General features: G+C 38.4%; 1 protein-coding gene across 2 annotated transcripts in view; it reads right to left on the bottom strand.

Annotated features, from left to right (window-relative positions):
* The window catches only part of htr2cl2 (5-hydroxytryptamine (serotonin) receptor 2C, G protein-coupled-like 2), a 168,039-nt gene that overhangs the window by 27,377 nt on the left and 113,248 nt on the right, over window positions 1-27,414 (bottom strand). For both annotated transcript variants that reach the window (XM_088648997.1, XM_088648998.1), the window contains 2 exons: window positions 12,002-12,122; window positions 10,609-11,192 (listed from right to left, as the gene is read on the bottom strand). In XM_088648997.1, coding sequence (XP_088505123.1) covers window positions 10,609-10,966 — 358 coding nt within the window. In that variant the 5' untranslated portion in view covers window positions 10,967-11,192; window positions 12,002-12,122. The remainder of the gene's footprint in view (window positions 1-10,608; window positions 11,193-12,001; window positions 12,123-27,414) is intronic.

Below are 27,414 nucleotides of genomic sequence, written 5' to 3'. Positions count from 1 at the left end.
ACGATGGTTGCTAAAAGGTCTGAATTCGAGTCGCTATTAAGCACTCTCTCTAGCAGCGACAGGTCTGACCACGATCTCCTCCATATCTCCGTCAGCGGAGAAGCTAGGAGAATAAATCTCTATTCTCTGAGAGAGCTAGCGAAGGACATAGAGAGATTTGACCCTGCAGTGTCAGAGAATAATATCGAGACGTATATTCAAGACCTCAGGTATACCCTGCAGTACCTGCCAAACCCCACAGAACAGGAGAAAGTGTTTCTGGTCAGGAAAACTACCAGCAGAGCTGTACATGAGTGGATGGCTAGGCAGATGAAAGAAGTCTGTAATGACTTTGAACAGCTGTGTCAAGCACTTATCGAAGAATACAGTGCGTTTATTGACCCGACTGCCGTGATAGCCGCTCCCCTTAACATTAAGCACGAGAGAGCAGAGTCCCCTCGCGAATATTACGAGAGACTTAGACAAACTTATTTTGCAGGGCGAAATGATGAGGGTTGCGAAGAGAACATACATTTCAAGGGTTTATTCATTGCGAATCTCCACCCGTCAGTCAGAAAGATGATCTTAATGCATACAGATGCACAGACCATGAAAATGACTGATATTAAGAGATTCGTGCAGAAAGCCTGGGAGTATGATGTCCAAAGTCGCTTTGAGCAAAAAGCTGTTAAAGCGACTGTTTTCGCCGTCAGAGCCAGCAGGGTTAATTCCCCCCTGCTCGAAGGAGCACAGGCTCCTGAGCTGGCTAAGCCCCGTTCCAAAGCAGGCACACAGAACCGCACCCAGCGTCCTAAGTGCCATGAGAACACCGGGGGAGGGAAAGAGCTAGAAAAGGCTGAACAAAAGGATTCAGTAGCCGCCCGCCTGGCCAGGCTTGAACAAGCTTTATTAGGACAGGGACAACCACTCCCCAAGGCTGCCGGAAGCGTGAATGAGCTGATACTCTCCACTGCAGGAGGCGGAGACCCGCCCCCTCTCCCTCCCTCAGTCTATCTGATTGAGCGGAAGGGTTCCTGCCTGGATGAGGTCAGCCACTCCCAAGCGAGTGCTGACTCCACCCCTGAAGTCACAGAGCAGGCAGTAAAACAGAGAGGAAAAGCAGGAAGCTTTTACCTCCAGGCTGCCATGGGAGATGTCTTACCCAGTGAGACACTGATTGACACTGAGGTTGAAAGGTGTTTGATGTCACACGGCAAGCTCAAACGGGTAGAAAAAGAAAAGGGCATGCGACTCAGAGTGGAACCTTTGGTGGATGACCAGAAAGGCAAAGTGGGGAAACAGGTCAAGGCTCCTAAGCCTTCTGTACAGAAGGAAAGGGGGGCCAAGAGGCAGACTGTGCTCACACAGTGCCCACCGAACACAGAAGCCTATGTGGAGATTCCTTCTGTTCCCTCTGGACAAGAAATAAAAATATTTCCTTGTTCCCCGGATATACAGGGAAGTCGTGTCCCGGCCGAGGTCCCAACAGCCTCCCTGCCACAGGAGCGGTGCTCCAAGCAGCCGCCTGATCCACCAGGTAAAGCACACCCCTTTTACATCCCTAAAGAGGAGCAGATCTCCCCACCTGGCGATGAAAAGGAGCTTTCCCTGTGCACCCTGGCACCCAAGAGGGGTCAGGAACACCACCCTGCAGTGGTGGAAGGGATCCAGATGGCAGGAGAGCAGGTTGGTGATGTAGCCCTCACCCTTAGCCCTGAGAGGTCCTTTATCAGTGAGGATCTGCTTGAACAGCTGTCACAGGGCCACCACCAGGTGCCCTTGGTGCAACATTCACAGGTTAGACAGGAGGTCCAGCTGGACGCTGAGACTACTGCGCTGTGGACACACCTGATCCCAGATGCCGATTCCCTCTGCTGTGACCCAGGGAACCTGGAGTCAGGTATCATTATTTCTCACAACTACCAGGTAGTGAGTGAGACTGACCTGATTGTTCCTGCCTCAACGGCAGGGTTGCCAACACACCCAGTCCCCAGGAATGGACAGGGAATGAAAGCCGAGCCGGTTTTCTCACAGCCACCAGCTCAGTCTGTCAGTCTGAGTCTGACCAACAGTGGTTCAGCCAGACTGGAGCTGGATGGTCAAGTCACTCGCCTGCCAGTGCAGGACATCGCAAAGAGGGGTGTCAGAATCCCCGCCCGCACTGACATGGGCCTGGTGGGTGATAGCGAGTTCGAAGACAGTGAACTAGCTATCCCACTGCTGGGGCAGCTCCCTGAACCCCTAGCGAGGGAAGGGGGGAGCGAGCAGGTGTCCTACACCCACGCCCAGCGAACGACTGTAAACATGCCGATAGAGGGATTCCTCAATCAGAAGGTGTGCAGGGTGGACCTGAACAGTGAGAATGGGGTAACAATCCCAGATCACTCAGGTGCTCCAAATGACCACTCAGCCGAGGGTCAGGCATGCTCCACCGCTGCACCACCCCCTGCAGGGTTCCTAGAGCACAGGCATGAACAAATTGAAAAAGCAGATGCCCTGGAAAAGGAGGAGCAGCATCAGCAGCTGCGTCAGATCTCCCCAGATTTCCAGGATGTTGGTGCCCAAGATGCCACAGGGCATACTGAGAAAGACACCATGTACATGCTGCACCAGCTCAGAAAGGCAACAGTCACTCAGAAGGAGATGACTGGGATCAGCCACCCGAAAAGACTTTTGGGAGGACTGATTGCTGCCGCCACTGTTGCTCGTTTGCTTTTTCTGGTAGGTTTGTGTGCTACTGGCACTCTCACCCTGACTGCCCCAAGAAGGCAGGTGTCAGAGATGCCAGAGGGTAGTGACAGACTGTATCGACAGCAGCAAAGGCTGGAAAGCTTAGGGAAAACCCTACAGGCAACTTCCTATGCAACAGGGTTAAACCTTATCCCCCAACCAGTGGACATGATTGCCAGTGTTATACAGTGGGTTTATGCTTGTGTGCAACAGGCCAGAATGTTGACACAAGACCTGTTAAGGGAGTTTAGTGCCACTGTAGCCAGTCTAGCCATGGCACAATTCCCAACCCACTTGATTCCACTCTTCTCAGTAGAGGAGTATGTGACATTAACCCCATCGCTCATAGCTCACCCAGAAGGCAATCCAAGATTGAATTCGGTTCCAAATCTTGAGATGGGTATGGCTACCAAAGCTATCCATTGGCTGTGTCTAAACGATTCACCAATAAAGGGTGTAAAGCTACTAACGAGGAGAGGGAGGTTAATGAACCCCATGAAGAGCAGGTGGGAAGTAAATGGCTGGTCAGCACACCACATTTAACTGACACTGTGACTTGTGACAGGCATGATACAGCTACCGCAGTGCAGCTACCTAATCAAACAGTTTTCCTGCAAGTTCCCAAGGAGGCCATAGTACAGCATGATAACTTAACACTGTACGGTCTGGAACCAGACAACATAAGACCAAACTTGAGGTCGTGGATGCCTTCAGGTGCCACACTAAGGAATTGGATAGAAATCCAAGAAACAGTAAGCCCTGAAGAGGTACAGGTTGTTGAGTTTGCTTTAATGGAACAAACCTCCAAACCACCCTAGCAGATACCCAACACAGGTGTTGTGGTTTATCCGGGGGCTGAGAACAGGAACTGGTGTTATTGTAACACTGCTGCCGGGTAGCTGGATCATGACTGACAGTGTACTCTGAATGATGTACTCTCACATCAAGATGTACTCTGGGTAGCATGAATGAGTCAAAGGTAGCATGTCAAAAGAAAGGAAGTGACTTCTCCCCAAATATCTACTACACAGGTATCAGATATTGACAGTGAACTTCCTGATGTGTAATGCCTAGACTGAGACGATGTCTCCTACCGTGTTTATACATACTCCAGATGTTATTCATCCTGTTTGTTCCCAATGCTGGTTCCAGAATGAATTCTCGAGGAGTAATGTGGACATTTAAGATTAATGTTCTAATGGCAAGGGACATCACTTAACTCTGTTTTGTTTTGAAGGCAACAACGCCTCAGGACCTCGTGACCTTCAAAAAGGGGGGATATGTAGCGGCGAGGCTTATTAATAAGAAAGAATTAAGTGTTCTGAGCCTTCCCAAATGAGGCCCCATTTCTCTGTTCATCTCTGTGGTGCAGCCACAGAGAAACTATTCATGCAGGCTGATTTAAGGTTTCCTAGGACAGCTCCCAAAGGGGGATGCACTTAGCTAAGCCTGGCTATCATGATCAATGGTCATCCATTGGCGCCTATCTGTCTAGGGAGTGCCAGATGGACATCTGGACTGCATTCCTAAGTGTCAGGAGTAAGTGACTCATATCTCACCTTGATCAACCAATCAGGGACTGGTAGGACCGAGTAACCCACGTGGGACTCTGATGCCCATGGAACTTTCAGCCAATCAACGAGCTGAAGTTCCTCCAGGTAAAAACAGGCAACACAGAGAGCCTGGGAGATTCAGTGGAATTCTGTGGACTTTTCTAAAGGGAATTCAAAGGAGAATTCCAGGGCAGGATGGCCCAGGAGCAGAAGGCTCCCAAGGGCAGGACATTCTCGCAGCGCGCCTCCTGACCATCCTGAGACTCAGCCCGGACAACCACGGAACGGCCAGTGTGTCCGAGTGCCAGAACTTTCCTTTGTTCTAAGAGTCTAGAGCGGAGGTTGCCAGAGAGTAACCAGAGGATCCACCCGAGGTTAGCACCTGCAGCAAGCCTCATGAACAGGTCGGAACTGTGGACAGCTTAATCACTATTCAGAACTAGCTCTTCATCAGGAACGAACCGGTCTTCTTCCTGACTTGCTGGGACCCACAGTCATCTTTTCTCCTGTGCACAAACTGTGCTAGTTAAAGCCAACACTAACTAGCCGGTCAGTGAGCATCAGCAGCGCACCGTCGCAAGCCGCACAGCACAGCCTGGCACCGAGACAGAGAGCGCGGATTGGACAGCAACAGCCTGCAACTGTTTCTTTGAGTCCGCAGGAGATCTGAATCCCCAGAGATTGGATGAGTATTCAACTTCAATGCATTACTGCTCGCGAATTCAATTGTTATCCCAACCAGTTGATATCAATTTAATTCCAGAGTAATGTACTTGTTTTGAGTATCTAATGTAGAAGTTATAACCAAGTTCATTTACGAAACGGTCTAAATGAATGATATACTGAACATATGTCCGCTTGATATATGCAACTCTTTGTAACATATTCTTCTTGTCCTGCCAACACAATATTCAATTAGGTTTAATCTTGTGTATGACCACTGTGAATTATTTAATACAGTCAGATTATTTATGAATGACTTATGACAAATGTATTAAATGATGCATGTTGTACAATAACAAAAAGACAAATAAACTTTCTGGACAAATGGCATCATGTCCTAAATTATTTTTTTCTGATTCAGCATTGATTGTATTTTCTGCCAAGAGGGTGGAAACAGGTTTTAACTAGTGATGCCCTCAAAACTAATTATATTAATAATTTTACAGAATTAATCAGAAACACTGTTACAGAATGTTACAGAAAATGCACAATACAAACTAAAAAAACTAGCCCATGAATAAGTTTGCCAAGTCGATACCTAGATGGCATAGATATTGATTTAAAACACATACATGAAGGACATACTGTAAAAATGTTTCTTTTAAGGCATGAGTCAAGTATTAAAAGTAATGGGAGAAAGAGAGTCATGGTTTCATTTTGTACTACTTTTTGTGACAGGTTTGAGCTAATAGTTACTTTCAAAGGCTGGCTGGAGATAATACGCAAAAAACCTAATATATGTATTTGTATCTGAGTCACCCGATCCACTTCACCAGTTTCTATCATCACTGTCACTTTTATATTATATTTCAAGCCGGTTTATCCATCAGTGTCAGTATCTGCACAATCAATAAATGCTTAAAATGTGTGAATTAAAGTAAAAGGAATTTTAAAAGAACTCTGATCTTCCCTGAGGGCTTGTCATAACCATTTAATCAATAGTGAGGGATTTAATGGTGTAGATTAATTTTTCACAAACAGACCATTAGTAATCCTACTAAAAGGGTTATGGACAGATGGTTATCCCTGTTAAACAGACAAATGAAAGCTGTATTAAATGTCCTTGTTTTGGATCAGAAAATAACGAACATTTCACAGAAAATATCTAAGCTTGGACTTAAAACAGGTCCAAAGAAATTCTCCTTTTCAAAATCCTTCATACAGTACCACAAGGGCTGGAAAATAATTATTTCTAGTAGGGGTCATGGCACCCAACAGCCTGACCTGGAAACAAAGGTTGAAAATGAGACTTTGCCCTTGACGGGATGTTGGTCCATTTTAGGACATGGAGACACACCAAATAGAAACAATATAAAGGCACCAATAAACCTGCTCAGATATACTCCCATTGTTTCTGGAAAATGGGAGGAAACTGGAACAGAAAAGGAAAATCCATATGAACAACACCCAAACCACACAGAAGAAGCTCCAAGGCCGGGGTCAATCCATGACCAATCCATCATTCCATGAGTGAGGCAAAGTATTGACCACCACACCACCATTCTTCTAAACGTAGAAGAATGAGGATATAGAATGCTGTGAAAAAGTATTTTCCCCTTCCTGATTTCCTCTATTATTGCATAATTGTCACCCTGGATGTTTTCAGAACTTTAGACAAAATCTAGTATTAGATAAAGGGAACCTGAGTGAACAAATAACACTTTTTTATTATTATTTCATTTATTTATTTAACAAAGTTATCCAGCACCCATATTCACTGTGTGAAAAAGTAATTGGTTGTGCCACATTTAGCTGCAATGACTGCAACCAAATGCTTCATATAATTCTTTCACATTGCTGTAGAGGAATTTTAGCCCACTCTTCTTCACAGAACTGCTTTAATTCAGAAACATTGGTAGGTTTTCGAGCATGAACTGCTCGTTTCGGATCTTGCCACAGCATCCCTATTGGGTTTAGGTCTGGACTTTGACTAGGTCACTCCAAAACTTTAATTTTGCTTCTTTTCAGCCATTCTGATGTGGGCTTGCTTTTGCGATTTGGATCTTTGTCTTGCTGGATGATCTAACTACGATTCAGCTTCAGCTCACGGACGGATGACTGGACATTCTCCTTAAGAACTTTCTGATACAGAGCAGAATTCATGGTTCCTTTAATTATGGCAAGTCATCCAAGTCCTGAGGCAGCAAAGGATCCTGTGGAATGCTGTGTTTGCTTTACACCATTTTTGACTTATCTGTCCATAGAACATTCTCCCAAAAGGCTTGAGGATCATCCAGGTGCTTTTTGGCAAATCAGAGACGAGGATTTATGTTCTTCTTGGTTAGCAGTAGTTTCCTACTTGCTACTTTCCCATGAAGCCCATTTTCGCCCAGTCTCTTTCTGATTGTGGAGTCATGAACACTGACCTTAGCTGAAGCAAGAAAAGCCTGCAGTTCTTCAGATGTTTTTTGAGGATCTTTTGTGACTTCCTGGATGGTTTTATGCTGAGCCCTTGGAAGATTTACTACTGTTTCAAGTGTTCTCCATTTGGAGATTATGGCTCTCACTGTGATTTGGTGGAGTCCCAGAGCCTTAAAAACAACTTTTTTTCTGATCTTTCCTTTGATCGTGGCATAATGTGTTTGGTGAGTCTTTGTGCTGGCAACTTGACTCTGATGGTAAGGGTCAAAATAAGTGAGGTTTATATTGAGCAGGACTGGCTATAATCAAGCCTGGCTGTGTTCAATCAGCTAACTTTAAATTATCCCTTTAATTGGGTTGATTTAACTAGGAGGCAATTACTTTTTCAACAGTGCCAGTTGGTGTTAGATAACTTTGTTCATTTAATAAATTAAATAAGCAAAAAAATGTTTTATTTGTTCACTCATGTTCCCTTTATCGAATGTTTTAATTTTGGTTGAAGACCTGAAAACATTCAGTGTAAAAAATGTGCAATAACAGAGGAAATCAGTAGGGGGGCAAATACTTTTTCATGGCACTGCACTGTACTGTACAGTATATAAATACAGGATATATGATACATAAATACATCAAGTAGTATCAACTTGGATAAACCAATATATTTTCTAATAAACCAGATAATGGTGGGTTATTTTGGAAATTATTAAACTTTTTTAGAATTTGTTTTTGTATGAGTGTTTTCAGAAAATGAACAAACAAGGGATACACGAACCCCGATATCAATATGTTTAGATGACACCCTGGTCAGAAAAGCTCCTGAAACTGGAAACCTCCCTTCCCTTTCATCACTGTAGACACTGCCATCAGTCCTGAAACCATCCAAGGTCCAGAAGCTCTTATGCTGTAGGCCACCCTTCCAGTGCCATTTTAGAAATGTTAATAATACATACTGTAGTAAACTCATCTGTTCAGTTAAATCAAGAGCCAATTGGAGGCCTTGAGAGTGTTAATGCTTTCATTTCAAATTGATCTCTAAATTACTCAACTATGCAAACTTCCATCTTAAATAGTCAAAATTAAAGTGCTCCAAGTATTTAGAAGGTGGTAATTTTAGGGTAACCTATTATGCAGCCAGCAGCCATATCACCCTGCAACTCACAACTGGCAACCCACTGAAGCTAAGCAGGTGTGAGCCTGGTTAGTACCTGGATGGGAGACCTCCTGGGAAAAACTAAGGTTGCTGCTGGAAGAGGTGTTAGTGGGGCCAGTGGGGGCCGCTCACCCTGCGGTCCATGTGGGTCCTAATGCCCCAGTATAGTGACGGGGACACTATACTGTAAACAGGCGCCGTCCTTCGGATGAGACGTAAAACCGAGGTCCTGACTCTCTGTGGTCATTAAAAAAATCCCAGGGTGCTTCTCGAAAAGAGTAGGGGTGTAACCCCGGTGTCCTGGCCAAATTTCCCATTGCCCCTTACCAATCATGGCCTCCTAATAATCCCCCTCTATGAATTGGCTACATTACTCTGCTCTCCTCCCCACTGATAGCTGATGTGTGGTGAGCATTCTGGCGCACTATGGCTGCCGTCGCATCATCCAGGTGGATGCTGCACATTGGTGGTGGTGGAGGGGAGTCCCCATTACCTGTAAAGCGCTTTGAGTGGAGTGTCCAGAAAAGCGCTATATAAGTGTAAGCAATTATTATGCCTTTCGGACTGTGTGTTTCTCTGGGTTTTAGGATGGCCACCCCTTACCTAAACACTGTGAAAAAGTTATAAAAAAGTAAACTTTGTTTATTCTGCCTGTGAATATTCTCTCTTTTAAGGATCTAAATCTCTCAAAGCTTCTGAAAGAACACCAGGATTGTACCCTTGAGTTGGACTTTGTGTTGCTAAACACTCCTTTATTCCTGTTTTTCATTGTCTTCATTGTCAGTTTTGAAACTTATATCTCAGTATGGAATATTAATACCTCAAGGAGAGAAAAAACATATTTTGATTTCTTGTAATAAGGGGGTTTGAACCCACAATACTGAGGATTGGAAACCACTGGTTTCCAGAATTTAGAACAGGTTGAGCCTGAGGTATTGTGGTTTCTTGATCTAGACTAGCACTCAGAACTATGTTACTGAATATCAGAGTGGCTATGTCTGTCTTTGGAAGTGTGAATATAATGAACATCTAAAGAAAGTTCACATAGGCATGAGAAGCATACAGTACATACTTAAATTGTGTATAATTAAAAAGGAATAACTATTTTACAGATATCTTTACTAATGAAAATGTTGCAAATATCCACATTGCTATAGATTATTTACACTTAAGCATAGAAAGCGGTGAAATAGCAAAACCTACTGCATTTACAGTCACATCCTTATAGCATATGCACCAGTACTGTTACAGTGATCAATAATTTATAAGCCACTAACAGACATTTTTTCTCAATGATTAAAAGCTGATGAAAATTTCAGGAGACCTTACTAATATAATACCAATACTGAATCAGCTGATTATAGGCCAGTCAGCTTAACATGTACATAAAGGGAAACATACAGTAGGAGTCCAACGAGTACAGTAATGCTGTTAATGGGGCCAGTCAACATGGACTCTGCAAAAGTGATCATACTTAACAAATCTAGATTGTCATGAATGAACAGTGAAACACAAAACAGAGGGCACAATTGGGAACAAGTTGGCAGTGCTTGCTGTATAAAAACTGAGAACAGGAGGCACTTCTTTACCCAAAGGGCTGTGGCAGTATGGAACAAGATATTCAGCCATGTTGTTGAAGCCAATATTCTGGCTTCTTTCATGAAATGGGATCTTCGGATCAATTAACTACTAACTACTGAAAGGGCTAGATAGATTGCATACCTTCCTCTTGTTTATAACGTTTCTTATGTTTTTATTAATTGGCATTCCTGAAATTAATGGTAGTCCATGCAATGGATGTAAAAAGGGCTCTTGTAGAGCCCGTAGAGCTCTTCCATAGAGTAATAGGAAGTTGGATTGGAAATCATTGGAAGGAATAAATACTCTTGCAAGGCGCTGTTCAATCTTTGACATTAATTTGTATGTTGGCTTTATGGCATAGGGCTAAATGGGTTTATTGAGCTCATATACCCATTTACCATCTGTTGATGACGCAGTCACGTGAGTATATGCATTTGGAACTTCATTATGCAAATGATGCAAAGGCCATCTGTAATGATCTATTAGCAGCGACCTTTTAAAGGTGATAATAAAAAAGAGAACATGACCTACCATACAGAATGTTAATGAGGGAGACTGGCATCACCAGGATTCCCACGAGCATATCGGCCACAGCTAGGGATCTCAAGAAAAAGTTGGTGGCGTTCTGCAGCTTTTTCTCCAGAGACACAGCCAGGATCACAAGAATGTTTCCCCCAATGGTGAGAATGATAATGATTAAAAACAGCAAGGCAGGCCAATTCTTCTCCATTTGCTCAGAACTGTTGAGAGGCTCCATGCCATCTGAGCTGTGGTTGGAAATATGAGAGCTGTTCAGATGCAAAGCCATGAGGCTGCTGTGTAATGCTGCATCCAGAGTTACTGTACTTAGACTACTAAATATCCCAGTACTACTAGTACTGCTCATCATCCAAGTATCTTCTTGACCATTGCAAGGGTCTAACCGAGGAGACAGAAGAGTTCTGACTTCAGGTCTTCATGGGGAGGCAAATTCTCCATGCGTTGAAACGGAGCTCAGAGAGATCAGAGTTGTGGACTTCTTCGAGAGGAATGGGAAAAAAAGAGAAAAAATTCCCACTCTCCACGTGTAACTAGAGGTTTGAGTTTCCAGTTTCTGTCTTGTAGTTCATCAACACCTAAAATAAAAAGGTAACCTCCATAAATCTTTATGAACATGGAAAAGAGCTTATGTGCACCCCAAACTGAACATCTAAGGCTCTTTAATTAGTAATTAGTGATTTCCTTTTTATGGCCCATAATTCTTTGAGTGACTATGGATGAACCGGATGGCATTCACTAAAAATATTTGCTATTGCTGTGCATTCCATTCTGTTACCTCAAAGAAAATATTTTAAAATCAAGAACTTAAGCCAAAAATGAGATGGTTTATTTTTTACAGTATAAATGGAAGCATCTATTAATTTTTCAATATCATCATTATTACCTCCCCTTCACCACTAAATGTCACAATTTACTGTATAACATTGTTAATTCCACCTCTACAAAACAGTGGAAGGATCAGTCTTGATCCATAAAGGTCATGCAGTGCAGATGGAAAAAAAAAAATCTAACACATTTTCTTTCACTGTATTCAAAAATGTTTTTATTTCAAGGCCTTCACCTGAACACAGGCGAAGCTGAATTACACCAACAAACCGTGTAAATGACTTTCTTTATATTGATAATCAATTCAAACAGGTCCGATCATACATTATTTATTACAAATATGTCTATGCTCTGTGTAATGCTATTATGATTATGGTATAACCTTTATAGATGTTATAGCCTCACACATGATCCAATCTGTAATTCATTCTGCTATTTGATGTGTCTTGTTCCTATTGTATTGGGGTTATGAACTGGAGAGCACTGTATATCTTTATTCTTCTCCCCTGTTTATTCTGCTATCATTGGCAGGCAGTGCAGTACAGGAAAGAACACTTACCTCTTTGTGCAGTGACCACTTCATTAAACATGAGCCCTGCATTTTGGTTTTGCATCCACTCTGTCTCATCCTTTGCTTATTTGTTTCACGCCTCCAGGGAAACTCAGCCACATCCATCTGCCTTTACAGAAAAAAAGAAAGACATTAACAACGTAATCGATTTTGCCTCTATGTAAATTGCAGAGATATACAAGAATTGTGGTTCACATATCTTTTTGACCAAAACATTTTAGTGGTGTTATAATAGAACTGAGGTGAAGAATCAGGGAGGAGATCTGATAACCTCAAAAACGGGTTTAGGAAAGTGAGTCAGGTGCCTGTCAATCAGACCTAAAAAAATAAGACTTAATGAAAACTAAAAAAGAAAGCAGGCTTAACAGCTATAAACCAGATCCTACACTTCAGTCACTGGAAATTATAGGGTATTCGATTATTTGTTCCCACATTATTATTTGCCAAGCTGGGAATATCTATTTAGATATTTTGTAAATCATGTTGCAGATGAAGTACGTGATTTAAGGTTTAACAAGTGGACAAAATCTAGAAATTTTAAATTTGTTGTGATAACTGCCCAGCTAATTGATTAGAAAAGAACAAATAATAATATTTGAGAATCAGTAATTTGACATTGTGACTTGCTTAACATTATGGACCATATACTGATAAATCACTACGTGGTGATGTCATGATACCCTTAGAACAATTGTACTTCATACTTCATCAACGAGAAGTAAATTCATTTTTATATGTAGCATGGATATGCTCCCTATATTTTTTAAAATCTTATCTCTTCGTGTAAACTCATCTGTAACTTACACTTTAATTTTTCCTATAACTAATCCCTTTAAAAGAGAAAAGCAGTAAATCAGATGTGCTTTGCTATTAATTTCCCACTTGCTATGATTTACATGGTGGTTTCTCTGATGCAGGGGTCCTTCAAAGTAGGTTTCTGACTAATTACCTAATTACCTTTTACAGCACCCATTTTTATGAGGTTCTCCTCAATATAGAGCCCCAATTAAACTAAAAACTGAAAATGAACTCTATTCCTAGTACAATTAATTATAAAATCTAAAAGCAGAATTGGAGCTCAAAAAGAACTGGTAGAGAAGATGAGCTATGCATGAAAGCATGACTTGGAAAAAAGTCTGTCTTCTGAGGTCTAGTGCAAGGACCCCAAAAGATCTTGGAGCCCTGGTTGGGAAAGACTGATAAAATGTACTGTAATGTACATTTGTAAGCCCCTGAGAATTGTGGGTGAAGAAAAAAGAAGGTGAGATGCTCTAACATGTCTACACAATCATTCATTTAATTCATCTAATGGTACCTTTAGGAAACTGTGAATATCCAACCTCAACTTTGTGTACTACCATGCTAAAAATCTAGATTCTTTTTAAATCAATAAATTTTCTAAAAGATTTTCCTGGCAACCCAGATTTCATTTAAATATATCAACTTGTTTTTCAGCATACAGTATATGTAAGGGAAACATCATGCACATCTATCACGTACATCTATCATGCACAAATAGCATGCACATTTTCTGGTCTTAAAATGAATATAATATTTTCAATTGAGTCAGAATATTGCCACACTGTATGTAAGTGTCCCAAGAAGAGTACTAAGCCACAAAGAAAATGAAAATCAATTTTTTATTCAAAATAAAAATGTTGATGCCACACTATATATTTGTTACCTTTTATAAACCCAAAGAGAAAATGCTATGCTCCCTAGAGAGTTATAACCTTCAGAGTTTGATGTGATAATGTTTGCTTCCAATGTCCCATTTTTAAAATGATTCATAGAGGCCTTAAAGCCAAGAAAAAAGACTGCCTTCTTGAACCCTATAAAATAAGTCATTTTTGATTGTTTTTGCACCTAGTATATAGTGTAGGATACAACACATACTGTATAATACGATTAAATCCCTTCCCAATAGTCTTCAAATTTCCTTCTTCCTCTCCCCTTCCATATCCTCTTAGAAATCATGCTCTGTTTTTTTGTAAACACCACAGAAAAGATCTGACCCATATCTGATATCAACACATAAACGACAAGACAAGAATCATGGCCAGGCTGTAAAAGAGAAGATAAATGACGTCATAATAATTAGTTCAGTTGATTAAACAGGTAATAGCTTAGAGATAAAATTAACTCATCTCATAAAAAAATAACATGAGATGATTGATCAAACACTTAAACACAAAAATTTAATTAGTCTTTGATTATTCAGAGGCATTTAGAAATAGGGCACTTTTAGTCTTAAAGATTTAAGACTTTTAGTCATAAAGACTGTGTATATCCATCCATTTTCATCCAATTTAAGTTTGTGTGGGACAGGATGTCAGTCCATCGAGGGACAAACACAGAAACAGACATGCACCCACTCACACCAGGGTCAGTTTTCCCAGAAGCCAATTCACCTTTCCAGTATGCCATGTATACCACTATACCAGTATGCCACGCAAACATGGGAATATTCCATGAAAATAGCCCCCAGGTCCAGAATTGAACCCAGAGCCCCACTGCAGCAAGGCAACAGTACTCACTACTGCACCACCTTGCCACCCACAACAAAGGAATATGTTCAGTTAAGTTTTGGAGGGATATACAGCAATTACTTGAGAGAAGACGTTCTTTCCTTTTTTTCAAAAAGTAGACCACAAGCTTAATTCACTCAACCAAAGAAAACAACTCTGAATTTCTCAGTTCACCATGGACATGCATCAAATCCTTTTTGCAGTCACTGTTGTTGACACTGGCTATGAATGAAAGCCTGCTAAGCATGCTGATGGTCTGATAAAAAGGGAGAAACAATCCTGCTGCTGTAATGCATAGAGAAACATCCCACAGCAAACGCTTTCACAGATTATATCTTTAGCCTCTGCCAACCGCTGTGATTAACAAGTGATACAAACCTCTTGAACACGGACAAGATTACCATAGCGTTTGTCTAAACATGAGAAGTGAACTGGATTTGTTGTATAAAATTAAAAGAATTAAAAGAAACTGTGCTAATAAAAGGAGTAGTTAGGCAAGTCATTTCCATATACTGTAAGTGCCACATTGACTCATTGGGACAGAGCATATCCTGTTTTCTTTGATATCAAGTGGATGATACAGCACATGATTATCCACCCTTTCCCAGAAGGGACACCAGTGAATCCACTGAAGTGATAAAGGATGGATTGGCCACAATTAAACAGTAAGGTGGACTGGAGCAACTTGGGGAAAGGTACTTCACCTGTTTGCAGGGACTGCACACCTGGCTAAATTTCAGTTTGGCTTCACGCAGTCACTGTAAATTCCCTAAATTTCCCTCTTGATTCAATTTTTCATGAATAATTTTTCATTTGATTTGCCGTGTAGTGACGCATACCGTCTGCCACAAATCACCCAGGAAAACTCTTCACACTCTTATGATTATTATAAATTCAGGGAATATTTTTAATGTTCCTGTTAGTCCAGAGACTTACCCGCGATGCTACATTGCCCCCAGTACAAGGAGTACAAAGTGAAAAATGCCAAGGCTCACTTTCTAGCTTTAAAGTTACTGTTTTAAAGTTGCATATTTATCTTAGCCAACTGAAAAAGAACATCTTCATGCAGAGCAAAAACTCCAGTATTTCTGTGAATCATAATTGTTTCAAGATAAGGAAACACCTCAGGACAACAAGGTTGTTGTTGTAAGTGGAGCTGGTGGACCAGTAGGTGACGATCAGCAACATTGCCGTCTAAACGTGTCTAATCTCACGAGAAAAGGAAGGCTGAACTTGGTCTACACTGTGATGGGAGACCTGTGAGGAAAGGGAGGTTACTGTTGGAAGAGGTGATAGGGGACCTGTAGGAAGCACTTTTCTTCTGGATCAGAATTTCCAAACCAGTGCCATATGGTTTGCATGCATGGTGTAGGAGGTGTATGTGACCTGTTGTAGGAGGTACAGTACTTTCCTTCTGATGAGAAAATTACTTGGGGTTCTTACTTCTATATCACTTAAGATCCCATTGCGTTTTTTATAAATGTTTTATATATGTTATGGAGCCAAGGCTTAATTCCAGTTTGCATTCACAGAATTTATCTCTCTAAATTTCCATACAGATGAATAATTTTTCACTTGTACTACGGGGTAGCGGGACTTCTGATGCATAATGAATGCCACATGTCACACAAGAATGCTCTTTACACTCTTAGGATTATTGTTAATTTAGGAAACGTTTAATTTTACAGTGATAAAATTCTCTGGCTTTAAACTTTACATAAGGAGGATCTTGTCTATGTTCTTCAAACCTTATGTTTCTAAGCCACTAGCTTTATATTTTTCCCCAAATATTAAAATATTGTTACAATTTGAGGGTAACGAAACTGGTGAAAATCAGGATTTGACCAAGCGGTTTAGTCAATAAGTAAAATAATTATTCATAACCCCCAACTTATAAGTGATTTCTTATATACAGTACCTGAGAGGTTGATAAAATTGGAGGCACATAAATTCTTTATTCTCTGGCACAGCTTTATTAAATATTTATTACAATGTCAAAACACAAACTACATTACACACAACAAAACATACAAAACACAAGTTACTTTATGTACAGTATTTACAAACAAGGCCTTTCAGAGGCCTAACATTCTGGTTGCCCAGAAAACCCCAGATGATTACTGAGATTGAAACCAGTCTCTCACCACCACATTAAACATGTTTAAATTTCTTCCCGAATGTGAAACTGCTTCTTTTCTTCTGGAAGTCTGAAAGTCTGAAAAAACTTTAAACTTGACATTTATAATTGTCTAGGGAAAAAGTAATTTAGTTTTGAAAAGATATGTTATTTTTGTCTAACATTTCTAAACAGGGGTTAGCTTCAAGTGAGAAACTAAAAAAATCTGATCAAGGTCCTTTCATAAATCAGATTGGATTATTAGTGGTAGTAGGAGATGGTTATGTCAAATTATGTAAATACAGTATGATCATCAAATATTTGTGCATATTTTGTATTGGATTATGCAGAATAAATCCATATTCCATTTCATCTTTAATCAGATTAATCTAGGCAGTGACTAACAGCATCTATCCCAAAAACTGACACATCACAAATAATATTAAACAGAATATTAACAATCAAATATACTGCTAATACAGTAAATCAGTACTGAGAATCTAAATTTCAGTAAAATCTAAAGTTCAAAGACAAAGCTCCATCGTCTTTAGAAACTAAAGGAAAAGTTAACTGGACAAACTGAGAGGACATTTTGGTCCCAAAACAGGATTACATTTTTTTCAAATGCACTGCAGGGCTCCATTTAACGAAATACAGTTGAACAAAATAGTGTCTTTTTCACAGTTATGTGAAATTTAAAATACAGTGACTTCTTATTCACTGTTCAAATCAATTTTAATACATCCTATATCACCTTTGGTCTTAAACAATGTAAGAGCTGAGAGTGTTGGAACCAGCACTATCAACTGTTTTCAATATTCTAATACTTTTTGAGCTACTGTCTTTAATAAAAATAACAGTAATCCAACAGCTGCAAATTTAGAATTATTTAAAAAAAACAGAGCAAATGTTAGATTTACCTTTTGGGCTTTGAAGGAAAAATTTGTCTTTATAACGACTGTATTGGAACCCTCAGGTACGCACTTAAAATGAAAGACATGCTCAAGAATCACAGGAGAGTAAGTCATTATTTGATCCAATGAAAATGATACCATCACTGATCTGTGTGTAGGATTGTACTGCGGAATCAATATTTTAGATCAATGAGACAGCAAACCTTCCCAAGAGAGCAAATAATCACTGAGAATTACTGTCTTTGTCAAAATGTTGCGTTCATTTGTCAAGTTTGTTTGGTAGCTTACAACGCAGTGCAGGCTGTTAATTAATATGTCTCTAAATTGTGACCAATTAATATAGAATGCATCTGTATTGGCTGGGGAATTCTGAATCTGTATTTGGGAAAATAATCAATTTTAATCAAAGCTTAGTATTGGGACAATGAAGTGAAATTAATAATTTTGGCTGTGCAATAATGAAATTTGTATTTCAGACCAGATACTAATACATGGCAAAATATAGATTCAGCATTTGTTTCTGGGTATTATTTTGCCTACCTGTTTAGCCATGTTAGAAATAATTGAACATAGTTTTCTGAAAAAACCTTCTAATCACAATTTTTATTTTATTTTAATGTGAAGTCAAAGTTTTAATATATGAACTTTAAAAAGGGTATGTGCACCTCATACAACAACATTTGGAATATTTGTAGTGGTATCTGGGATTTTAAAACCCTAGTTCTGACTTCACAGTCAACTTTTGACAACAATTGCGCAGAGATATCTAACAAAATGACATGGTTGACAGTTAAATGATATTTGGTGTAGATTTTTCTCCCTTTGGTGCAGTGAAAAGTTAAACTTTGAAGTGTGATGATCCAGCAAGTGTTTCTTTTAGATACTGTGGGCTCATTAATTATTGGTACCCTTGATAAAAATGAAGAAAATTAGGTTCCAAAAATAAACAGCGTGATAATTTGTTATAATTCATGCCCCCCAAAATGAGAATAAAACACGTGTTACCTCTTTTTTATAGCCCTGTGAAACAAAGACTAAAAAATGTTTCTTAAGACTGAGTTGTATTTAAATAAGCAGACGTTCATTGCTGATTTCATTATGTTTGATAAAAAACATAGGAGATCCAATAATTTTGACATCTATATTTTTAAAAAATAGTATTACTCATTTAAAGGCATTAGTTTTGATTTAATTGCAATTATTAGAATAATTTGGGGGCATTCTGTTTATTTTCTACGACTTTTTATCTTCATCTTTATCAAGGATGCCAATAATTTTAAGCCCATTGTATAATACTAAGAAAACGTAGCACTGAGCTGCAGGTATAGTTTTAGTGAAATTAGTACATTTCACTGCACTGTAGTCCATTAGTGAAAAGCTCCCTACAAAAAATACATTAAAAGGAAGAAAGTGTATTTTTTTGTAGAAGAAACCTAATAAACAAGCTTCTCTTGTTGCAAAGAGAACTTAACAATTACGAGCTACACATCCCTCATACACAAAAGGCTTTTTCTCTTGACACAGATTCACTGCTTCCTAACATCGATATGCCTCAAATGTAAATGCCCATGATAAATCAAGAGTAATGGTTATACAATTTGTCTTGAGGACAAATTTAACAAAGAAATTAGATCAACTTTCAGGTAATGTTTTGCATGTTTATGTGCTATAAAGGAAAATAATGTGAAACCATGTGGGGATGTATTGTATGTCTCTAATAATATCATGGGATTTATGAGAAAACACATATACTGTACTGTAGTGAAAACATGTTGCTCTTAAGCCTTCAGTATTTCATTAGTGTGAAACCTGAGTTAGCTTAATTTATTTACATACAGTACTGTATAAGTACACCCTCTTCTGTCTAATATTCATGTCACCTACCAGCTGTTAATTAAATGCATCTTGTGCAACTGAAAAAAGCTGCAAACATAAAAACATGAGTTTCAAGGTTTCAAATACCAAAGAAATATGTTTTCACCAAAGGTTTTGAATGAAATCACACAATAGTAAATTTGCAAACAAATAAAAAGTAAAATCTAAACAGAGTAACCGATATCTCCCACTTATAAATTCTCCCTGAACTTATAATATTCTCCCGTTGAAAGATACAGTACCTGGCAAGGTCAGACTTCTCTGCATCAAAGCTACATTTATTTAGCAAAGGTTTATCAAAGATGCAGTGTCATTTTTTTACATTACATCTGTTTTCATTTACAACCAGTGTCTTGTTAACAAACATTTATGCTCGTGGGCTCTTGTACTACACAGAATAATTTTATTTTAGTACATGGACAATTAAGAAACATGCATATACTGTATGATGAAAAGTATAAGAAGCACAATATAATCCATGTTGCTTATACAGGACAAGCTCTTTGGAAGAATTCTGTTTCGTAATGTATGATTATCCCGATGACATGCAATATCTGACTTCAAGCTCATTGATCTCAAAACCAGTAACTGTATCACAGGTTTTGTATTGTTGTTCAGGGAATTAATTTTGGATTGTCATCAACAGTCTGGTAGAGTACTGTGGCACGGTCTGTGCCAATGATAAGAGACTTGACTGCTGTCACCTTATGACTTGGTTTTTAATAGAAGTGGTGAGAAAAGAAAATAGGCTCTTTTTGTTAGTTGTTTACAGTATGTCGGCTATATAAGGGAATCTTTGGGAAGATCATAAGATCATAAAACCTGCTTCTCTTTTTCTCCTTGCCTGTACACCCTATCCCTCCTAGAGTGATGGACAAAACAAATCAGTTTCAGTTTCCCTCTGATTTTTCACCATTAGGTGCATATTGAACTTCACACAGCAATGCAATGTTAAAAGACTGTCAAATATTCCTGATCTGTGCACAGCATATCCCTTCTAAGAGAGTGATGGACAAAACAAATCAGTTTCAATTTCCCTTTGATTTTTTTGCCATTAGGTGCATATTGAACTTCACAGAGCAATGCAATTTTAAAAGATTGTCAAGTGTTCCTGATCTTCTACATTTAAGCAAACCAAATTAGAATTTCTTAGCATGAATTTATTTGACAATTTGAATTTGAAATTGACTAATGTGTCAAATCTTCTTCGTGTTTTTACGTGGATGTTGCTTGGTCTAGTTAATGAATTTTAATCCTTATGTACTGGTTCATTCATTCCTTGATAAGCAGCTGGGTACCAATCAGTGTCATAAATGCCATGGCAGCATGACAACATCTGAATCAAACAAAATAATCCAGATTATCCCCATCCTCCTGGCAAATAGAAAGCATAACTAATTATCTGAAGCCTTCCAGACTGTTGCATCTGTTCCCAAAAATACATTTATAGTCTGAACCACATTAACTGCCAGTATTCAAAAGAATTACAAATTTTACTACAGTTACATCAAGGCTGTGCAGTTTACTGTATGCTACTGCAATTAAGAAACTAGACTTCAAATGCTGATGCTGTAATACAGGCTGTAGTCTTTAAAAGTATTACATTTGGCATTCAAATATGAAGTTCATGCTCATAGAAGCATAAGTACAGTAAAAATAATTATGAAGATATCGCTTTATGTGGCAGGGTGAATTTTGCACTTTGTGCACCTTTTTTCTGATCCAATCTCTTACTAAAAATAATGATGATAAAAATACTTAAAACAAAAGTTAACTCAGGTACAAAATTAGAGTTTTAATAACTTGTTTAGGTAATTATTGAGTTCAGCAGTTGCACCTATAGGCTTCAGCTAAGCTCTAATAATTTAGGTTTGGGACATGTCTCTAAACCTCTTTAAAACCCAGTTTAAGAATTGTAAGCAACAGAAATGAAAATCAATCAATCTATAATAGTTGTGAGCCTACCACAATTAATATCTCAAAAACCTTGAATTGGCTCAATGCCTTTTCTTTCGTCAAGATGCTTATGATATTTGAACCCATTAAAATTTAAATTAACTTTGTATTTGCAAAATGAGATAAGATTATTGCAATTTAAGGCAGACAGGAAATAGGTTAAGTTCAGATCTGGAAGTGTCAGGTTTTACAGCTAAGTTAAATAATGATGTGTTTGATTCAGGGTCACTAAATGCACTAACATTTGTAATCTTGATCTACAATCAATATTACACATTTAACTCCTTAAATCTCTTTCACCATGTTGTTTAATCACCATGCCTGTTAAATTGGTGGCATGGTGAAACAGTGGTTAGAACTGCTGCCTTGCACTGCTGGGACCCTGGATTCAATTCCTTCATGACCCTGTATTGGGTTAAATTCGTAGAAAATGGAAAGATGTAAAGCTTTTTCCATCTTTACACATTCCCTATCCTCTTGTAGCTGTGAGACAAGTATTTAGTTTTATATAATGGTCCATACTGTATATACTGTATACAAGTGAAATTGCAGCACTAATTGCATTCACTTGAAAGTGGAAGAAAAAGAATGAAGAAAATGCAAAGAACACTAGACCTTCCATCTACATTCAAAAATATGTACAGTAGAGCAAGAGCAAATAAAGTATCAGGAATTGTTGTGTCCAATTATACTCTCTCAGCTAACTTGTTTCACATCCTCTTGTATGTACCTACTGTAGTCATTTTCAGATTGTATTTAATCTTAGATTTTCATATGTATATTAATTAGAAATGGTGAACCTTCATGGGCTGAATAGTTAGTACTGTACTTCTCATAATCTTTTATTCTGTTTTGATTAACATGATTCATCATGATCTTGATGAATTCATATCTGAAGTGAAGTACTGTATGTTAAAACTGAATATAAAGTGTTAAAGAATGGAAAACAGAATGGTGTAAGACTAATTACTGTCTGCAGAGTTTAGGATACTTCTGTGCAGCACAGACATCCCCTGTCTTCAGTGTATTGTGATGTCTGTACCTGAAAGAACTATACAGGGAAGGTGAACCTCCTGCTGTTTTGTTCTCTCATTTTGGAAAATCGTGAATTTTGGACAACCAAAATTATACGTCTGTGACTTCCTCATTTTACTTCATGCAGTGTTGGCGACAATACAGTATAATGATATAGTGTACACACCACACAAATAAGTTATTCAGAAGCTTAAAAACAGAACTGTCGGCAGACCCAAATAAATGGTGTTAAAGATGTTTAGACATTTTACATCAGTGTCCTATTGCGATAACCTTATAGATTTTTACCATTTCACAAGAAATCGAAGTTACGAGAGGTCTAGAAATCCTTCACAATTTCCCAGCTCAATTACTACAAATATTGTAGTTTTAACCAGATGTAAAAAGCTACTCCTATTTTTATCCTGTAGGTTAATTATTCATAATTTATAATGTATTTGACCAATCACCTTCCTTTTAAACAATGACTTGTTTCTTGAAATCCCTGCAGATTCCTGTTAGATCACATCTCTTTAAACACCTTGGACCCTGTTTATGATAAGAGGCACAGACAAAGGTTACTATTGTAATCACTCAACAGTGATCTCCAAGAACTTCTGCATCACCTGTTGATTTTTAATCCTTAGTACTTTGCTCAGCCACAAAATTGCTTTTAAGAAGGAATTAATGAGCAGCTTTGCAATCATTATGTTACACTGAACATCCCTGCTGATGTAACATTTTGCATCCCCGCCATGCAGAGCCATTCAGAGAAAATCAAAATTGTGAAAAACTAAAATAGCTTTAAAAATGCTTCTTGCACAATGTTCCTGTCTTACTATAAAGACAGCAAAGAGACATACACAAAACCTAGAGTCATCACAAACTCCAAGCACTCTTCATGACATTTATATTAAGATGCCCCATTTGTCTGCTCAACCGAATATCGTTGTGACTGAGCTGCTCACTATATAGGTGACTATCACAAGGACTTGCACATAATTAGAATAAGAATTCACTTTATAGAGTTTAAACTTTTATTTTGTCAAAACTAAAATTGTTGCCTGGCAGTAGGATTGCCCTGACATATTTAATAAATGCACATTTTTATCACAACTAAGCAGTAATGGAAGAGGGGTGAAATTGCATCGGAGTTTGAAGAATATATCCAGCAATTAAATACTTTACAAGTATGATGTGAGGCACATACATGCTAATTTGTTTCTATATTAATTTGTTTTCCAAGGCCTTTCAAATGGCAGACAATGAAAAATACTAACAAGCCTAAAGAGCAAATTAGATTTCTGTGGTCAAAGGAAAATGATGTATCTGAATAATTTACATATAATAAAATTCAAATTTTTCACCACCACATCTAAACTTCAGCATGGAAATTGTTTGTAATTGGAAATGAAATGTCTTCTGTGTAACATGGAATGTATATGACCATTCCTGTCAGAATTAGCTGACAAAGCAGAACTTGCAGCAATGCAGAATTTCCTCATCACACAACAAGTTTTGTCAGCTTCACTCACATAAAAACAAAACTCAAGATAAAAGTTAATTTCTTCATTTCTGCAATGAAATCAATTAATTAAAATCAGCAGTCAGCATGACTGGAGTAATCTTTTTTTTCAATGTATAATTTTTAACTAAGGTAGAACTTAATAAAAACACTGTAGTACTGTAGTACTGTAATGACCAATGGTTTAACTGTTTTTGGAAGTTAATCAATTTCTCTAGGATTTCACATGATACACGGAAATGGGTGTAAAATCGAGGAAGAGACCCACATTTATCTACTGAACCACATAAAATGTAAATATTCAACTTTTCTATATTTTCTACATACTGTATACTGTAGCATGTGATATCTAATTAAAACTGATGCTGAGAACATTTGGTGACCAGGACTCATGAGCAAGGTGCATATAGAAAAGCTTCAAACTTTGAAAACAGTATGTTACAATTCAAGGTACAATGCTCTAATATATAATGTGAATTTATATATTTTTTAACATCTAAGAAATTCAAAACCTAGTACAATACTTAAAACCACAGACTTTAGTTGAAATACCTGACCCTTAAAGAATTACAATGTAATTTACTGTAGGATTGAAGACCTTCTAAACTTCTACATTATACAGCAATGAATGAATTCACCCTGAAGGCTTGTAGTTTTGGAAATTAAAAATATAATAATGGAAATTTCTCTTTAGTAATGATTGAATAATATAGTACATCATGTATCTCCTGAAATTTGAACTGCAAGATTTCAGGCAATCTAATCTAGAAGACAATTTTACAATATGTCATAGAATGTAATAATATATTTTCACTATATTGATTGGGAAGTTCTGTTCATAGCAAAGTGTGATAATTTATTATTACTGGGGAGGCAAAAATCGACCCTAGGGATTCCTTTTTGCTCTAGGCTATCCGTTTGCACATTACTTTCTGGCCTGGAATAATAATAAGGTATATTTTACACTCATGAGGATAATCTTCCATTAACAAAAACAATCACACCATCTTCAGCAGGGAGTATATAACAGATTAATTCTGGCTACATTTAAAAAGCAAATTGGTAGTTAATCTAAAATCAAAGCAATTCTAGTTCCATTTACACTACAGTAAATTTTCTCTATGGTTGGTATTATTTTCACACTGTGATATTCTCACAGCAGAGAGATATCCATCAGTATCACCTCTCAGCTGGTTGTTGCTATTATCAGGCCAAGGAAATGTACAAGTGTAACTTCTAACAGCAATTAAGGACTATAATACATAGTATATGTACAAAGGTATAGGAACATCATCCAACATAATTCATTTTACTATTCAGAACTGGCTTTTTAATAGTCTGAAAGATGGCTGATATATCTCTGGCTATAATTCCTATGAAAATTAAGCATTTATTAAATATAGGACCCTAAAATTGTGTATAGTATGGCTTAGTGCCAAAAGCAGCTGTTATGGTCAGACTCTAATTTTCAATTTAATTTATTTACTGGAGGATTGAGACACCCATAGCTATGCAGTGGGGTTTAAGTCTGTATCTTATTTAGATCAGAAAATAATTTTGCTTCAATATATCATTTTTTACATGTCTAATGCATTTTGTATACATATTCTACTGTAAGTACTTGCAACTGGGTTCACAAAATCCCTAAATATTTAGTTAAGGATTTTATATACTTTCTTAAATGCTTAAAGATCTTGTAAAATCTCAAATTGGTCTCGTGTTCTTACTGTAAAATACATGCTGGTTTTAATAGAGTTAGTCCTCATTAATCTGTGTTGGAACAATTTGAAGTCTAGCAGAAGGCCAGATTGAAGGCTGAGAAGGCTGTATGGATCGTATTTATTTGGCTCACTGTTACTGTGGATTTATGCAGGTGTTTTGAAACAATTTGTATAAAATGAATGAACACAGCAAGATAGGATATTGCATATTTTAAACTGAAAGTAGTCCCTATGTGGCCTTTAAATATAAAATTCTTCCAACTGATCTACAATTATACTGCACAACAAGCTAATGAGATATGCTTGTTTTTCACATAACATAATGGAAACACTGTACTGTACATGGAAACTAATGAAATGTAAATTTGTGCAAATTGGCATCCCCTTCGTATCTTCTGCTTGCATCCTCCCTGGTGTCTCATCTTGAAAAGGCTACAAAATCACAGCAAGCAGTTCTCCTCCTCACATTCATCCCCACCCACCCACCACCAGAGGGCTGGACAGAGCTCACCTCTGTGACTGCTAACCGTGGCAGACTGAACTTAGTGTGCCCCAACCGTGTTACACGGCCGGGTTGGGGAATGGACCCTGAATGGGTACCAGGGATCTGCGGGTGCAATTCGGCTCCCCACCTGACACGCCCTGAAACATGAACTAAGGAATCTAACACATGCATGAGTTGGAGGGTGGAGCGAAACCCCAAGGCACAATGAAAGCTAACGCCGGCGACTGGGCCATCAGGAAGGTGGAGCACGAGTGCATGCGACAGGACCCGGGAGATGGTGAACTCTGCCTGGGCAGTGCAGAGCTAGAGGAAATGCATCTTTCTGAATCCCTCTTTCACCCAATCTCCACCTCTGCAGCTACCTCTTGGGTCAGGCCAGGTCAGGTGGTTGGACCTCAGCCAATCAGATTATGTCCAAACCTGCCTGATGTTTGAAATAAACATTCATAACGCGTTTTATCATTGGATGTCATTATTTCTAGGGAACAATTTCCTAGGGTGAGACTTACTGTATTCTCCTTCTAGTTCTCTTAATATATGCAGTACAAATTTGTCCAACTAGAGTTACTACTCGGTTAACTTTTATATTCCCGCAGATGAATGTGAAAGACTCAAGATAAGATAAGATCACTTTATTGGCCATATACAATTTCTTGGATTAGGAATTTCTCATTTTCACATACCCCAGCTTGCTCTCCATGAGACACACAGGCACAGAGACAAAGAGAGAGAAGCTTGAGGTCAGAGCGCAGGGTCAGCCATTTATATGGTGCTCCTGGAGCAGCTGGCGTTAAGGGCCAAACAGAGTAGGATTCCTCTGCCGGCTGCGGGATACAAACCGGCAACCTTCCAGCCAAAGGCGCAGATTCTTTTTTCAACACATAGCACAACAGAATATATCAACAGTATCGAGAAAGAAGAAACTGTAAAGATTATAATGGAATATTTTGACTCCCCTACTTCAGCTGAAGGTAATTGTTTTGATAATTAATTAAATGTCAACAACAAAAAACATGAACTGAAAACTAAATTATTATATATTGCAGGTACAATAATTGAAAATATAGCTCAGAGCTATTAATGCAAATTGTACATTAATATGCAACAGTTGCCTCATTTAATTCCTTGTGCATACTTAAAAGTACGGATTCTGTAATTTTGCAACCATTTAAGTTACATTTCAATTAATTGTATACTATAGGCATTGTTCTTTTGTACTCTGCAGCTACAAATCTTTATTTTTCCTT

Source organism: Lepisosteus platostomus, chromosome 10, assembly GCF_059453375.1.
Source record: "Lepisosteus platostomus isolate fLepPlt1 chromosome 10, fLepPlt1.hap1, whole genome shotgun sequence".
NCBI classification, from domain to species: domain Eukaryota; kingdom Metazoa; phylum Chordata; class Actinopteri; order Semionotiformes; family Lepisosteidae; genus Lepisosteus; species Lepisosteus platostomus.
The sequence above is the reverse complement of the archived record's forward strand: the minus strand, read 5'-3'. Positions and strand labels throughout refer to the sequence as shown.